General features: G+C 42.5%; 2 protein-coding genes across 2 annotated transcripts; both read left to right on the top strand.

Annotated features, from left to right (window-relative positions):
* The first annotated feature begins 6,549 nt into the window (after positions 1 to 6,549).
* On the top strand, positions 6,550 to 7,392 carry LOC119647938 (adult cuticle protein 1-like). The gene is made up of 2 exons (XM_038049332.1): positions 6,550 to 6,666; positions 6,849 to 7,392. The coding sequence occupies exons 1-2, from the start codon at positions 6,550 to 6,552 to the stop codon at positions 7,284 to 7,286; spliced, it is 555 nt and encodes a 184-aa protein (XP_037905260.1). The 3' UTR covers positions 7,287 to 7,392.
* A 7,792-nt stretch (positions 7,393 to 15,184) lies between these two features.
* LOC119648119 (adult cuticle protein 1-like) lies at positions 15,185 to 16,021 on the top strand. The gene is made up of 2 exons (XM_038049683.1): positions 15,185 to 15,290; positions 15,462 to 16,021. Exons 1-2 carry the CDS (start codon positions 15,285 to 15,287, stop codon positions 15,897 to 15,899), a joined length of 444 nt encoding a protein of 147 aa, XP_037905611.1. The 5' UTR covers positions 15,185 to 15,284; the 3' UTR covers positions 15,900 to 16,021.
* The last annotated feature ends 1,594 nt before the right edge of the window (positions 16,022 to 17,615 follow it).

The raw sequence follows: 17,615 nt of genomic DNA, 5'->3' as shown, positions 1-17,615 counted from the left end.
GTTTAATGATTTTTTCTTGCGAACGATGATTACAAAACGCTGTTTGCAAACCTTACGAAAGATTTAATTCGAGGCCTATCAATAGTTTAGATTGAACTAAAACTACCTGAAATCTGATCATGTTTGCTTTACATATTCGTATTTCAATCAACAGTCTCTTAGACAAAGAAGACATGATAATTTGTTTGTGTAATTGAATTGAGAATCCTTATTCCTGTGAATCCACCTGGAAGCAAGTCGATATCGAGTATAATCAATATAGGTTTCAAAATGTATATTTTCCAAGTTGCAGTTAGTATCACTGATGGCAAGAATTCAAATGAATTCTATCAAGCCAAAGCCACTATAGTTTCATTCACTAAGAATTGTAAGTTTCATCACTTGATAGTACATGGAATGAAGGTTAAACACGGAACAGAGGTCAAATAATGAGAATCATGCTTGAGCAAAACTACTCTGCAAGATGCATGTTGGGAACATATGTCGAAAAGCTACAAGGACTTGTTTGTTTTCAGACTTTTCGGTTGGATAGTTTCTGAAAATGTTTCCGTGAAAGAAATGATCACTTTCGGCCCCCGCACTCCCCACTTTTCCCGGCATCGGAAAGTACTTTCATTTCATGCCCCACATGACTATATTTAGTGAGAAAAAAGTTCACCTCTTTCTACATATATGGGGAAGCCCCTTAAGTTCGATCTAGAATGATGTAATTCACTGTATGCATGAGCATTCGCAGTTCCCACCTTTCCACCAAATTTGGTATGAATCACAACAACGCTTTCCGAGGAAAATGCGGCCGACAGATAGACGGACAGACAGTAAATCGCTTTTAATAAGGTTTTGTTTTACACAAAACCTTAAAAAGGCAAAAAAAGGGAAACTAAAACGTTCCCATAGAACCCCCCCCCCCCTTTTTAAAATAAGTTCACTTTATATGATGATGACGTTATACACATCTTAGGGTGTCCAAAATTTACTTGAAATGCGAAACTTTGACCTTCTATAGCTACGTTAATAATAGCGGATTGCGTTTTCAGAATGATGTCCTATATTATCGACTACGCTGCTGCCAAATTTTGTATTTCCGAGATGAACTTAAGGGGGGTTTTCCGGTAAATTTCGAAAACATGGTAATATACTATTATTAATTTTATTTATGCAGATATAGGAACGGGATATGTTTTGACGCCTAGATTTCATACACATAAGTGCATCACAGCGATATTTGCTTTTAAGTAGATTCTGAGAACGAAACCTGTTTCACTTTTCGAGACACATATATGGAGCCCTATCTCCCCTATGTTTAACCCAGTATCAAAAATATTATCTGTTTCGAAAAGTACTAATCGAACTAATTAATTCATTTGATACCCCACATGACCCTATTCGGTGAAAAAAAAATACACTTCCCTTTCGCATGTATGAAGATCCCCCTTCAAACTTAACATAGAGTGGCGCCACTCACCGTATATAAAGCAACATACAGACCACATCTTTCTACCAAATTTCGTGATACTCCGTTCACCCATTTCCGATAAATTGAGTGTGACAGGCAGACAGTCACACAGACGGACAGACGCAAAAGTTATTGGCGACTGGAAAGGTTCGAATCGGATGGGTTGTTTGCTGTCTGATAGAGTGCATTTCTCCAAAGAGATGCTTCAAGTTCCTCGGGTTTGGTCATTTCGCGAAAGCATGCACCAGATGCATTGAGCGGTGCAATCGGTGCGGAAGGTGTGGGGAGAAAGACCATATTGTCAAAGAGGGCAATAGAAACCCCAAATGCTTATTATCCGAAGGAAGGGAAGAACGCGATTGCCGGCATATTGCCTGAAGTGCTAAATGCCCGGAATTTAGGAAGGCGCTGACCTCAATGGAAAAATGAGGTTTATTCAAATAAACCTGAATCATTGGAGGGTCGGTCAGGATTTACTCGAATAGACCACATACGAATCCAAGGTGGAAATTCAATTATTAGCAAACCCTACAGAAACCGTCACATTCGCGTATGGGTTAAAGATTCGACTGGTGGAGCGGAGATATGGGCATGCGGTCATCAAGCCAAACAATGTACTGGGAGTCAGACATGCAGCGGCTTTATGTGGGCGAAAATAAATGGGATATATGTGTACAGCTGTTACGCCCCACCAAATTTGACACTGTCTGAATTCGAGGAAATGTTTCACAGTCTTGTTCTCGACGCAAAGGGTCGTAGTCCACGGGTGACTGCTGGTGACTTCAATGCCTCGGCCCGTGAGTGGGGTAGCAAAAAGATAAATGCAAGAGGCCGCAGTCTATTAGACACTTTTGCTTAGTTGGATCGAAGGTTATGTAAACACATTTCAGGAAGGGGGGTCAACTTTTGTCAGCCCTGCACTGGCACGTAGTATGCCCTGGTGTGTCAACAAGGACTACACCCAAAGCGACCACCAGACAATCTCCTTTGGGCGTGGAGTCACTGGGCAGAAGACCATGCCCGAAACCGAGAAAGGTATCAGGATAGTCTGCTAAAGCTCTGGATTAGCAGACCTTCATAAAGATGTGGTTAGACTAACTCAATAAAGCAGGCGCCTATACGGAAAGAGCGGTAAATGTAGTCCTATGCATCGCCAAAGCAGGTGACGCCTCCACACCGAGAAGGTGGTCATTCCCCAATAGAAAACCAAACTACTGGTAGAATATTGAACTGGCCAGCCTTCGAGACAGAGGGGGGTAGGCAGAATAGATCAAGAACAAAAAGAGCATACCTATAAGGAAGCGCGCAAAACCCTCAAATCCAGACCGGACATGTCCGCTGAATTGTTCCAAGCGTGCATATCCGAGGGAATATTTCCTGCATCATGGAAGCGACAGAATTTAGTACTACTGTCTAAGCCTGGAAAATCTCAAGGTGAGCCAACCTCCTGCAGACCCATTTGTCTGTTGGAATAGATAGATGAATAGATTACTCCCGGTTGTTGAGAGCCAAGCAGGCCCCTCAGATTGACAGTGTGGGTTCCGTAAAGCCAGATCAACCATTGATGCCATCAAAATGGTTCCTGGCTTGGCCGAAGATGCAATCCACGGAAAGGGCAGTACTAGAAAATATTGCGTGGTGGTGACCCTTTATGTGAGAAATGCATTTAATTCGACCAAAATTATTTTTCCGGCCTATCTTGCAGATATGGTCAACAGCTATTTACAAGAACGAAGGCTTTGGTAACGACATTTATGATGGACCCCAGGGGTACATTGTCTCTACGGGCTCTGTTCTGGGTCCACTACTGTGAAACCTCATGTACAACGATGTACTTAATCTTCCCCTTCCGGAGGAAGCGACCGTGGTGGGTTACGCCGACGATGTAGCGCTGGTTCGCAAAGGATCTCGAAAATGCTTAGTTATACTTACGCGAAGCGATCAGTGCGGGTTAGCTAGGGAGTTCTGTTCTGACAGTTGCGGGGGAAAAAACGGAAGCGGTCGTTATCACCAAGCGTCGTAAAAGAAATTATGCCCGAATTCAAATTAGGAGCCTGCCATCAAATACTTGGGAGGGATGATAGACGGGAAGCTCAGATGTAAGCAACACGTGCGGTACGGTTATGACAAAGCATCCACTACAAGTGTGGCCCTTGCAAGGATGATGCCGAACGTGGGAAGGCCACGGCATGCTTTCAGGTTGCTTATAGCTAGGGTAGTGAGTTCGATTCTGCTCTATGCAACTCCAATTTGGAAAAGGCACTGCAGGTCACATTTAATGCTAATAAACGAATGCAGTCTAGAGAAGAACAACCCCCAGGGTGTACTCCGAATTCAAGGCTGTCTCAGATGATGCAGCATTCGTCATCTCAGGAATGATGCCCATTGACATCTTGGCAGATGAGATGACAAATATATACAACCCTTTATCGCAGACAAAGAACGCCGAAAAGGAGAGATCTGTAAATAGATGGCAAGAGCATTGGGAACGCTCGGAAAAGGGTCGGTGGACACACAGGCTCATCCCTACCATCAAGGATTGGTTGGAGAGACGGTACGGTGAGATTAACTATAATCTTGCCCAATTTCTCACGGGGCATGGACGAATTCGCCAATACCTGTTCAGGTTTAAACTAGATACGTCACCCGATTGTCTGAACTGCGATGGAGTCCCAGAGGACCCAGAGCATGTACTCTTCCATTGTCCAAGACTTGTGGAAGAAATAGAGAACCCAGAGGAGACTCTAGAAGAGGTACTCGTACCAGAAAATTTGCGAAGAATGCCAACATGTCAGGAAGACTACGATCCGATCAACTCCATGGTCACATCTATCCACAGCAAACTGCGAAAGGCAGAAGAGATTAGAAAGCGCGCTACGTGATATAATACCTTATGGTGGTTCCGCGCGGCTTGGGGGAGGTCGGGGGTGGTTTTAGTCTGTAAGTATCCCGCACGCTGGCGTGTCCAGGCCAGTGTCTTTTGAAGATTTCCACCTCCTAAAAAAGGCGGACAGACGCACAAATGGACAGACAGACAGACGGGCAGAAGGACATTGAACCGATTTTAATAAGGTTCTATTTCTCACAAAATTTTAACAATAGGAAAGTACCCCGAAAATACTGTGGTGGATATAAACTAGTCAGAAAGAACCAAACTCTGTACGAAAGCCAGGGAGTTACGCAAATTTCAAAGATTGGCTTGTATGTGTACCACTACGGTAATATCGAAATGCCCAGCGACACCCTTGTAGGTCCTTCTGGAACTGACTCCTCGTCACCATCACATGGAGATACAAACAAGGCACACAGTCCTAAGAATGACCGAGATAAGAAGGGAGCTGGTTAAATCAGAAAAAAATTTATATTCTTACTAGGCGGTATCCCGAATTACTGACACGAACATGACAATGAAGTTTCATTTCGACAAGAAATGTGAAACACGAAGGAGCAACAGGGCAAACTGAGAGAACATGACAATCACATATCGCCAGAAGGCGTAGGGTTCATTGGTCCAAAGAAAATGTATTTTGGACCAATGGCTAAGCATACTGGCAAATTTCATTCGGTTTTATACGCACCTCTTTCTATATAATTAAAGGAACTATAAGGCGCGCAACATTGCTATTTTGGCCGATAGATAGGCGACTATCACCGCTAGTGAACTCTAAATTAGTATGGAAATTACTTACCACACTGAATACGCTCGACCCCCACATTAAATTCTGGATATTCTAGGTTCCAGACCATATTCGATTAGAAGGCAAGGCAACTAAAGGCCATATTCCAACATAGTAGAATATCTTATAGATGGTACACAGAAACACGATACCTTCATATTTCTCAGGCATTGATTCGCTATCCCATACTTTGAGAATCAGCTGATGAGCCGCCTGATGTAGTTCGTCGCCTCCACATTTAACCAATTTGGCTGTAATTCTATTGACTGCTGGCGACTTACGGTTTTTAAACCGCTGAATTGCACGGACTATATTTGATGATACCAGTATTTGCCCGATCACCGATATTCTGTTGGTTGGATAGTTCATCAAATTACTCATCCTCTGGCTCCAATATTGCATGCTATACTAAGGTAAAATCTCAGAGGATTTTAAAGTCCAAAGCGGGGTCCGCCAGGATTGCAGCTTCTCACGGATATTACCTCTTCTTGACATCTTCTTGCTGCCTTGAATTTCTTCCTCAAGTATATCATGGATCTTGGCCAAATGGATCTGGATTTGAAAAGAAAGCAAATAGAGTTGGACTGAAGATAAACATTAATGAACCCAAAATTCTCAGACTGACGGGTCATCGTACTCTCCCCATCTGCATTAATGGGCCATCAATTTGTAAATATAGAAAGCGTGGTTTTTGCTGACGGTGGAACTAGATGTTTCCGACCCATTAAGAGGTTTTATTTAATGCTAACACACTAGCAATGCCTAGCAGTTTGACTCGGATGATACTACGAGCTAGAAGGATCCTCAAGTAAAGTGGAGTCAGCCCGTAATCTCCCTTATAAGTCGCCGCATGCAAAAGACTCCGACGACTAACGACCTAGTTTATGCTACTCGTATGTGCCAACTGCCCATGTATACTACATAGTTAACTTTTTGTGCCAGAAATTCTGCACCCAATCCAGAAGGGTCCTTCGTACAAAATTGAACGTTACAACGGAAATGCATTCCTTTTGATAAAAGAAACACTAACTTTAAGAAACCACCCGATTTGATAACACGTTTCTTACTCTACCTCCGTAAAATCACGATCAAAGATATCAGATAATATTTTGCAACATAAACTTGTTTTAGTTTTTAATGTTAAAATTCCGCATTACTTTAAATGAACAGGTCACTGCCAAGTGACCAAAAATCATTTCCTATGTACATACATGTTTAGATTTGCACTAAGAAGTCTTACAATTCAATCTTTACTGTTTTTTTGACACTCAAAGAATGTAATCTGCACGTTTACCATGAACTGGTCTTACTTACTCTTCACTGCCTTAAGTATTTCGCAAAGAAAATAGCTTTCACCATCGAAAAGGTGTTAGTCTCAATTCTAAACTTGATTTATATATGGTATACATTGTCATAATGAGACTTGCGAAGGTGGTGCGAATATTCTACACATTTCGTCAGTACTATAAAAGTGACTGCAATCTAAACCAAAGTTACCAAATCTTATTCAATAATCAAACAACAAACATGAAAGTGAGTTTCAATTAAGGCTTGATTTGCTACTTCACCAGAATTTCAAAGTTTCAGTCCTTTGCTGTTTAACTTTTAAATTTGGAGGCATTCCACCGTCATTAGTTTCAATTATGCCCTTTCACTATTTAATCGTCATTCAACCCTTAAAAATATATAGATATTAATATTCTTCTACTTTTCAGTTCGCAGTAACCATCGCTGTTTTGGCTCTCGCCCTAGGAATTGAAGCATCTACCGTGGCGTGGGGACCATGGGGACATTCTGCTTATGCTCCAGCATGGGGTGTTGATGGAACTTGGGACGGACGAGCATTGAGCTCATCATGGAATGATGGCAGTTGGGCCGGTCATGGCGCTTTGAATGATGGTCAATGGCATGAAGGAGTGTGGGGTGATCGCAGTGCCTGGGGTGGAAATGGAGCCTGGGCTGATCATGGTGCATGGGCTGCTCCAGCTGTTGTTACTGCTCACGCAGCCGTCGTTCCAGCCGTAAGTGGTGCCTGGGGTCATGAAGGAAGCTATGTTGCTAAAACTCGTGGTGCTGTACATGTTGCTCCATTGGCTGGTCATGCTCACTCTGCAGCTTCAATCAACGTTCACCCAGCCCCTGGAACCGTTTAAATAGATCCATATCTTTATGATACAAACGGATTATCACGGAAACGACTGCCATAAGAATAAGGATACATAGACTAAGGTATAATGCATTAAAAATAAAAATATGAATATATTTATTTTGAAAAAAAAATATGGTTTCTTTTTCGATTTGACTAAAACTACTACTGAAATCTGATCATATTTGTGCCATATACTCGTATTTCAATCATCAGCCTCGCAGTCAAAGAAGACGTTATAATGTGTTTGCATAATTGAATCCAGAAGTCCTTATTCTTAGGAATCCGCCTAAAAGTAAATCTGTATCAAGTATTATCAATACATAATTTCGAAAAGCTTTTTTTCCAAAGTTGCAGCTATTATCTGTGATGGATTGAATTCAAATCGTTTAAGATAAACGCAAGCAAAAATACATTATTATCGGAAACTTAACTATGCAATACAAAAAAATTAATTCTTATAGAAATACTGACTCCTCTTATCGAATCGAAAATAGTGATAAAGGAACTGTGACAGTGACCTCTGCGAATATGGTAAGCCCCTGTCACCTAAAAATCTCCCAAACTGGGAAATCAGAAAACTCCATTTATTTACGTTGGTTAGAAAAAAACAAAACTTGGTGGGAAAATTATCAGGAACGCCAGGCTGTCTGCTTTGCAGATGGTCGCGTTTCAAATCTCACAGGTGGCAGAGGGATTTGTATCGTCACTGGATGTCGGATACCAGGCGACTCAGCTGTGATTGAGCACCGAAGTCAAACCACCGTAACAATCACGAGCGAGCGCCAAAGATTATTTCCGAGTTATCACAATCTCGGCAGATGCCGGATTTTACCTAATACTAGCACTAAATGCCAAGCATTTAGTCTCGGACTAAAGGGGCGCTGGTGGTAGTGGCCGGTGGTAGGTCAATGGGAGAATCCGTCGAGTACTCCCCGCAACATCGAGCACGTATGCAGAATGGTGTACTTCTACATGGTTTGAACCAGACTTTTGCGAAAGTCCCAGGGCATCAAGGGAAGTCGTGAGGGATTTGTACCTGTCGCTGACAATATTATGGGAACTACCGGGGAACCACCCGCTCGAGACTCCAAATTTCTTTGATTTCCCGAGCCAATGGCTCAAAGTTCACCTTCTTCTCCATATATTTCCGTTCAATGTTGATATTGTGGCGCAGCAGGATTAACAACATTCGAAATTTATTTCCAATGCTGTTGATACGAGCGGATGGATGACGCCGCCGCCGCTCTCCGCGGCTCTTCTAGAACTCGCCACGAGAGTGGAGAGCCAGCGGTGAGAGAGTCCCGTTGTTTGGAGACAGAGGGACCGCATCTCTCTTCTGCTCCAACCACCGGCGTGATCACACGCACTCTAGCGTAGTAAAGTTTATATGAAGTGAATTTGCAAATGAGCCGCCTCTGCTTTATGAATCAAGAATTTTCAATCTTTTTACTTTTCTGTTGTTGAAAAATATTTTAAGTAATAACGAATAAACAAACTGTATTTTGCACTTCTTGATAATTTTTGTTATCTTTATAAATAAATATACAAGTACACACTGAAAAGCCCACTGAAACCAGCTTTTCAAAAGGAAAACCTTCAAGCAATTCTGAGCATATTAAATTCGGCGTTTCTTATTTTTTCAAGGAATTTCATACATTTTAGTTTCCATGCAAAGAAAAATAAGAATCACTCAATCAAAGTCCCAATTTACTTATTTATGCCGTTATCGGCCTATAGCAAAGCAAAAGAATTTACCCAAAAAAGAATATTTACTTTAAACTATTATGGGGGGTAGCAACATCAATTGTATACGCGGAGTGACCCGTCTTGTTAACTAACAGTATGGCGATCAGTCAGAACTTGCCGATCCCAATACATGCAAGCAGAACAACCAAGTACTGCTGTTCATTCGCTCCACGGCAGACTTTGGATGATGCATTCCGAATTTGGACCTAATTGTCCGTATTCGGCGCTGGACGTTTTCCAGGTCGGTCTTCGTCCACGGCAGTATTCCGAATGCAAAAGCCAGTGAAGAGATAGCGAATACATTCAACGCGCTTATTTTATTCTACCCCGAGAGATGCGATTTCAACACCAGCTTTACACGTCGCAGGAATTCGGACAGCAGAGCATCCTTCAGATCACCAACTCGAGCATGGGTTCCTTGCAGAATTCCTAGGTACTTTTAGAAGTCTGTCTTGGTCATAGCTTCGATGTGGAGGGCACCAATGCTATGTCTGGCATGCGGCTTATGATGACCTTTGTGGATGGCATCCGAATATCACAGCTGAACATTTCTACTATTCGCAACAGACTTCTAAGATGGTCGTCATTACCAGCATACAGCTTGATGTCATCCAAGTACAGTGTGTCAGTTCGTACTTAGCACGTAGGCCATACTTTATTGCTAAACCATGTCCTCTAGCTTCATTTAGTAGCCATGAAAGGGGGTTCATTGGCATACAAAGCCAAAGGAGACTCAACGAATCCCCCCTCCCTATACGGATAGGCTCTGAGGTATTAGCACCCTCAGATGTACGCACTGATAAGGTGGTATGCCACCCTTCCATGACTGTCGCCAAAAACTTTACTAATTTTGAATCAATGCGATGCAGATATGGGACATCGATTATTATTATTTGAGAAAAGCAATCAATCAAGCGAAACCATCGTAGTAGCTAAACGATGAAACGAGGAAAACTACTGTGGAGGATGCATGTTTGGAACATATGTCGAAAAGCTACCAGGACTTTGATGATGTGCATAGTAAAAAAATGGGAATGCACCCCGAAAATTCTGTGCTGGATATACACTGGACATATAGAACCGAACTAACCACAACAGCCAGGGAAGTTATAGTAAATTCAATTGTGTAGAACAATAAGGACGCGCCCAACAGGATTCTGTCCTTCCGTAATTGATTTCTCTTCATCACTCGCAGATACAGGCAAGGAGGACAATCTTCAGAATTTTCTAGGAAGTACTGATAGGATAACATAACAATGAAATTTCTTTTCAACAAGAAATGTGAAACACAATGCAGCAACAGGGTAAACTGAGAGAGCGTAGCAGTGACATAGGGCCTACTACAGCAAATGATTACCTGGTACACTGACGGGCCCCTCATTGCAAAGACAATCGGCTTAGGGTTCATTAGTGGTTAGTGGGTAAGCACAGTGAAATATTTCAGGCGGTTTTATATGCACCTGTTCCAATATAACTATAGGAACTATAAGAGAGATAGAGCATAGCTATTTTGACCGACAGCTAGGCGATTATCAGGGGACTTACGGCCAACCAGTTGAACTCGTTGTTGTTGTTTTTTGTTTGCCCCTTGGGGTCCGGCAGGCTAACAGTCCAAACAGGACCTGATACTACTCACGAAGTACACCAACAGAATTGCTAGCAGGCACTTAGCCTCAGCCAAACATAAATTTATTAAGTTTGATTCTTTTTCAAATTAGCCGAAACACTTACAAACACGACTTTGACATGCCTAAACAGGCTGGACGTGTGTTGCAAGCTAAACAAGTATGAGACATTAATGTTTTATGGCCATACTTATACAGAGTCTTCCTCTCCTTTTTGCCACATTAATGGCAATGTGCCTTTGCACTCTGGAAAGTCGAGTGCTAACGGACGCGAATACCGTGTCGACTTGTTTCTGACGGCTACCATAAGGCGCGCTCTCTTGACCTGGGAGCCGGTTTCTGACAGACTTCTCACTGCAAGATTCCGGCCCAGATTAAGGAGCTGCTGTACACCAACGCTGCCATCGGTCTCGAAAGGGATCTCCACTTACACTCGCTTGGCTGTTGTGTATGCCACTTCTCGCAAGGTTGGACAGCTGCGACCACCTAAGTTCAACAACGGCCACTTGTGCGATCCAGTTGTTGCTCGACAGTGGGAGAGCTACTGAGATAACTAGACGGCAGATACGCAGAGTAACCCGTCAGATGATGAGCATTGATATGGTCGCAAATGTTTCGATGGAACTGTGAAGTCTCATTCACTATGAGATCACGCACAAATAAAGAGGTGGAACAGGCACTTCCCCTTGGTTTTTAAACTAATCACACCCCCAGAGACTCCTCCTCCTGCGGATGAAATGGCCAGCCATCGTAGCATACGAATGCAGACTATTCCTCCAAGAATAAGAGAAATCATTTCGGCCAGCAATACACTCAAACGAAGTAAAGCAGCTGGTGTTGACGGCCTTCCCGCAGAGTAATTTATCCCTGCACCTATAGTTACTGCAGACCTACTGCTTCCAATCGTATGGAAATCCTGAGAATCCGAGACTGTTCCCAGACAGTGGAAGAAAAAGATGATCGTTAAGATTCTAAAGAAAGGCACCCCTTTTGAGTGTGACAATTGAATAACTAAAATAATTCCGAAATGCATCAAAGCACATCTCGAAGGCTCGATGAACAGAAAGCAGGCTGATTTCCGCTCCAGATCCACCTGCATTGACCGCATCAACGCCCTACGTATCATTTTGGAATAGTGTGCGGAATTTAAGTTTTCGCTTTACCTGCTCTTCATCAATTCCTATAAAGTTTTCGATAGTGTTTTGCGCAAAAGGGGAGTGGAGCATTCCGGAGAAACACATACGGGTTAAGTTACCCGCCCACCGCAAGATACTGAGCCGAATTTTATTCACAACCAGACCATCGTGGTATGGCTAATATATTTTATCATTATAGAGGCTAAGAAATCATCCATCTTCTGGCCAAAATTCCTTCAAAGGATTTTTCTCTCGAATGCCGTTAAGATTTTTCTTACTGAGAACTCAGGGCTCCCAGGAATACATGAGGACGAGTAACATGTCTGGTCTTGTACAGTAAGACTTTTGACCCTATGGTGAAACGTTTAGAGAAAAACAATTTCTGTAAGCCGAAATAGGCTCTGTTGGCCGCCAACAATTGTGCGCTGATTTCTTCGTCGTAGCTATTGTCAGTTGTGATTTTCGGCCCTAGATAGGATCTTTATTGTTCTTCTTTTACTGATCCATTTAATGTTGTCCCTTTGTTTTTGGTGCGGATGTTGCCGCCATGAAGAAACCCAAAACCTCACACCGCATGTTCGATCTCGATGAAGGTAGGTATCGTGGGCTATTCTAACCATTGAGGTTGTGGTCAGACTAGCCGCCAACACAGACCAGTAGAGAAGACCTGAAGAGAATGGTGCCCCTCGCATTTTTTCAGGGCCCGGTTAAAGATGATGATGCATGATAGGGCCTGTTGTTGATGCTGAATGGTCTCGAGAGTAATCATGCTGCTTTTATCCGGCCATTAGCCAGAATTAGCCTCATCAGTCTTATCAATTTGGTGGGGATACCCCCATGGCCGTTTTCAATTTTACCCTGGTTTGAAGTCGATGAAAAGATGGTGGAACTGACGGCCATATTCCAATAGTTTTTCATTATGTTTCTGATTTGCCTGGAACGAAGCCTCTTTGAAATGGACCAATGTTGTTCTAGGTGTATGGAGCTATCAGTCCTAGCAGGATAGCGCAGAATATCTTATAGATGGTACTCAGAATATTATAATATCAATATCAAATATTAGGAGTGACAATACCTCGTTGCCAATTGTCAGGCATTGATCGGCTGTCCCGTACTTTGAGAATCAGTGGATGAACCGCCTGATGCAGTTCGTCGCCTCCATATTTAACCAATTGGGCTGTAGTTCCATCGACCCTGACAACTGATTTTTCCAACGACTCCTGGAGGCTTACGATTTTTAAGCCGATGTTTCTTCCATGCTTGGTGGCGATAACATTCATTCTTCGTCTTCAGTTGCGGGCCACTAACTCGTCGTGGTTATTGAGCAGTTAATCAAAATACTCAACCAATCGCTCCAATATGTCCATACCGTAGGAAATCAGATTCAGGTCGTCACATTCCAAAGACGAGCCTCTGCGGTGCTCCATGTACTTTTCAAGTTCACAGACCTGTTGGTTCTCCCAGGCTTCCTTTTTCCGTCTGTGAAGTCGCTTCTCCGCTCGACGGAGTTCCTAATAATTCTCCGCGCGTCCATTGAGTATGTGACATTACTCGGTTTGCGGCATTCTTCCGTTCCGTTGCAAGCTTCATCGTTGCAAAGAGCGACTCATAACGGGGCAGAATGGCATATGCTACAACGAGGTAAGATCTCAGAGGATTTTGAGGTCCAAGCGAAGTCCGCTAGAGATGCATCTTGTCACCGATATTATTTGTTCTAGGTGTCAGTGTCGTTCTTAACGCTGTCTTGAAATTCTTCCTCAAGCAGCTTGACTACGCTGATGACATCTGTTTGCTCTCTCAGCAGCTCATATACTTTGGTCGAATAAAGCTTTCAGTCAGACGAGTCATCGCACTCTCCCTACCTGCATTAATTGCCAAAGCCTCGAAGGCGTTAATCAATTTCTATATCTAGAAAGCATGATTTCTGCTGACGGTGGCACCAAACTAGATATTACCTGACGCATTAATAGCGCTAGACCCGTTTTTCCTGTCCTGTCCAATATCAAGAATTGCATTGATTTCAACACCGCGGTCTAGTTGAGAGTGTTCTGTGTAACTTTCTGTGTTACTGTATGGGAGTAGCACGTGGAAAGTGATCCTCGCCATTACTGTAAAGCTCCAGACCTTCGTTAACACCTGGCTGCGTCGTATCATCGAAGTACGTTGGCGTCATAGACCCGTATGCGTTGTGATCGGAAGGCGAAAATGGCAGTGGATAGGTGACATATTAAGGAATCCACTCTCCCAAAATGGCCGACGGGTAGTTCGCCTCAAAGACACCTGGAAGAATAGTAGCGAAGAAGTAGAGGCATCCCAGGAAGTCGTGGGGAAGCTGAAGTGCATTCCAGGTAATCGCACATGATAGCCGTAGGTGTGGTTGACCGCTATATCCCACCAAGTACCTCTTGGCAACCATATAAATATAACCGCAAGGACAATAGTTCTTTCAGGACGTCGTGTAACTCATCTTCATTTTATTATTTCCGAGTTTTCACAATCTCTTCAGATGCTGGCCGTTAACTAATAAGGAACTAAAGAAATTTTTTTGGTCCCTGCTTGTCTGTGCTACAATTACCCGATGGATAATGAGTTCTTCTTTCCAACTCTTTGACCCAACTCGGTAACCCATCTGCTTTAGAGACAAAGTAGGTAATCCCCGCAGTGAGGACGAGTAGGAATTCCTCCGACCGAGTAACAACCCGGTTTATCCCACATATGTGCCAACTGAGTATGGATACTAGTAAACTCTTTGTACCACAAATTCTACCTCCGAGGGAGTTCTTCGAGTTGTTTATTTTTGCTTTATTACATGTAATTGAAATTCTACGTGATACAACACTTTATTAGATTCATACTATACGTTTATAGTGATAATACCAATAAAGTTTTACTTAGGACTACAATTCAGAAATTAATCTACAAAATGGAACATTCTAGCGGATATGCCTTCCGTTTGGTAAAAAAAAATACCAAATTCATAAAGTCACCCGAATTGATAACACGTTTGTTGCATATTTATTACTCTGCTTCCTTAGAATCATGATTGAAGATATCAGATAATATTTTTGCAACATAAACTTGTTTTAGTTTTTGATGTAAAAATTCCGCATTACTTTGACTGAACAAGTCACTGCCAAGCGACCAAAAATCATTTCCTATGTAGATACATGTTTAGATTTATACTAAGAAGTCTTACAGTTCAATCTTTACTGTTTTTTCGATACTTAAAGAATGTGATTTGCACGTTTACCATGAACTGGTCTTACTAACTCTTCACTGCCTTAAGTATTTCCCAAAGAAAATAGCTTTCACCATCGAAAAAGTGTTAGTCTCAATTCTAAGCTTGATTTTTTTATAAACTTTTTATATGGTATTTGTTGTTATAATGAATTTTGCGAAGGTGGTGCGAATATTCTACACATTTTGTAGGTATATAAAAGCGACCACAATCTTAACCAAAATTATCAAATCTTATTCAACAATCAAACAACCAACATGAAAGTGAGTTTCAATTAACTTTCAATTTGTTACTTCACCAAAATTTCAAAGTGTTGTTTAACTTTCAAATTTGGAGGCATTCCACTATCATTAGTTTCAATTATGCCCTTTTACTATTTAACCGTCTTTCAACCCTTAAAAATATATAGATATTAATATTCTTTTACTTTTCAGTTCGCAGTAACCATCGTTGTTTTGGCTCTCGCCTTAGGAATTGAAGCATCTACCGTGGCCTGGGGACCATGGGGACATTCTGCTTATGCTCCAGCATGGGGTGTTGGTGGAGCTTGGGACGGACGAGCATTGAGCTCATCATGGAATGATGGCAGTTGGGCCGGTCATGGCGCTTTGAATGATGGTCAATGGCATGAAGGAGTGTGGGGTGATCGCAGTGCCTGGGGTGGAAATGGAGCCTGGGCTGGTCATGGTGCATGGGCTGCACCAGCTGTTGTTACTGCTCACGCAGCCGTCGTTCCAGCCGTAAGTGGTGCCTGGGGTCATGAAGGAAGCTATGTTGCTAAAACTCGTGGTGCTGTACATGTTGCTCCATTGGCTGGTCATGCTCACTCTGCAGCTTCAATCAACGTTCATCCAGCCCCTGGAACCGTTTAAATAGAACCATATCTATACGATACTAACGGATTATCACGGGAACGACTGCTTCACACTCTGCCATAAAAATAAGAAAACATAGGCTAAGATATGTATAATGCATTAAAAATAAAAATATGAATATATTTATTTTGAAGAAAAAATTGGTGACTTTTTAGAACAATGATTACAAAACCCTGCCTGCATACTTCACAAAAGGATGATTCGGGATCTACCAATGGTTTTGATTCAATTAACACTACCTGAAATCGGACTATATTTGTGCAATATATGAACAGCCTCATAGTTAAGAACGACATTCTAGTTAGTTTGCACAATTGAATTTAGAAGTCCTTACTCTCAGGAATATCCGACAGGCAGTAAATCGATATGAAGTGTAATGAATATAGGTTTTGAAAAGTTTATTTTTCAAATTGCAGCTAGGATTATGACTGGACTGAATTCAAATCGTTCAAGATAAACACAAGCAAAAATACATTATTATCCACCCCTTTCAACCATAACTATCCAGTGCGGAAAAGTGGGCATAAATTAATGCCCTATAGAAAGCACTGACTCCTCTTAAGGAATGCTTAACTTCGAACTGAAAATAGTTATAAAGCTAGTATACCAGTGGTTCTTGCGAATATGGTGAGCCTCTAACACCTAGACAGCTTGCCCGGAATAGAAGCCAGAAAACTTTGCGGGCCATAAAACAGTTTACAGGACATACCAAAAGAGTACCAAATAACCTCGTTTATGTTCCATTTATCTGTCTCATACATAAAAAGGGAGATATCACACAGTGCAGCAATTATAGAGGTATCATGCTGCTGAGTACCATCTATAAGATATTCTCCTCTATCTTGCTAGGCCGGATAGCCCCATACGCCCAGAATATCATTGGCCCATGCCAAAGAGGCTTCACTCCAGGCAAATCAGCAACAGATCGGATTTTCTCTGTGCGGCAAGCGATGGAAAAACTGTTGGAATATGGACAACAGTTGCACCATCTATTCATCAACTCTAAAGCCGCCTATGATAGCATAGCCAGGGTAAAAGTGTACACGGCCAAGAGAGAATTCAGTATCCCGACGAAATTAATAAGACTGACTAGGCTGACCCTGACCAATGTGCGAGGCCAGATAAAAGCAGCAGGATCACTAGACCTTTCGACATCAACAATGGTCTACGACAAGCGCATGCCCTATCATGCGTCTTTAACCTTTTTTTTTTTTTTTTGAGGAGGTGGAAATCTTCAAAAGACACTGGTCTGGACACACCAGCGTGTGGGATTTTTACCCACTAAAACCACCCCCGACTCCCTCCCTGCCCCGCGGAACCACCATAAGGTATTACATCACGGGGCGAAGTCAGCTCACTCTAGCTTAGTCACCTTTCTTCTATACGCGGCGCACGTGACCGCGTTTTTCTGCTTTCCTCTGTCTTTCGCAATTTATCTTGAATTGATGCGATCATGGAGTTGACCGCATCCCAATTCTCTTGATGTGCTAGCATTTTCGGCACCAGATTTTCTGGTACCAGCACCTCTCCTAGAGTCTCCTCTAGGTTCCTCCTTTCTTCCACAAATCTCGGACAGTGGAAGAATACATGCTCCGGGTCCTCTGGGACTCCATCGCAATTTGGACACTCGGGTGAGGTCTCCAATTTAAACCTGTGCAGGTATTGGAGATATCCTCCATGTCCCGTGAGAAGCTGGGTGAGATTATAATTAAT

The sequence above is a fragment of the Hermetia illucens genome, chromosome 1 (assembly GCF_905115235.1).
Source record: "Hermetia illucens chromosome 1, iHerIll2.2.curated.20191125, whole genome shotgun sequence".
Taxonomy (NCBI): domain Eukaryota; kingdom Metazoa; phylum Arthropoda; class Insecta; order Diptera; family Stratiomyidae; genus Hermetia; species Hermetia illucens.
The sequence above is the reverse complement of the archived record's forward strand: the minus strand, read 5'-3'. Positions and strand labels throughout refer to the sequence as shown.

Excerpts from the sequence above, each read along its gene's own strand:
- LOC119647938 (XM_038049332.1), top strand. The coding sequence starts at position 6,550 with ATGAGACTTGCGAAGGTGGTGCGAATATTCTACACATTTCGTCAGTAC. Across the intron at positions 6,667-6,848 it reads ATCAAACAACAAACATGAAA|TTCGCAGTAACCATCGCTGT; the intron begins GTGAGTTTCAAT and ends TCTACTTTTCAG.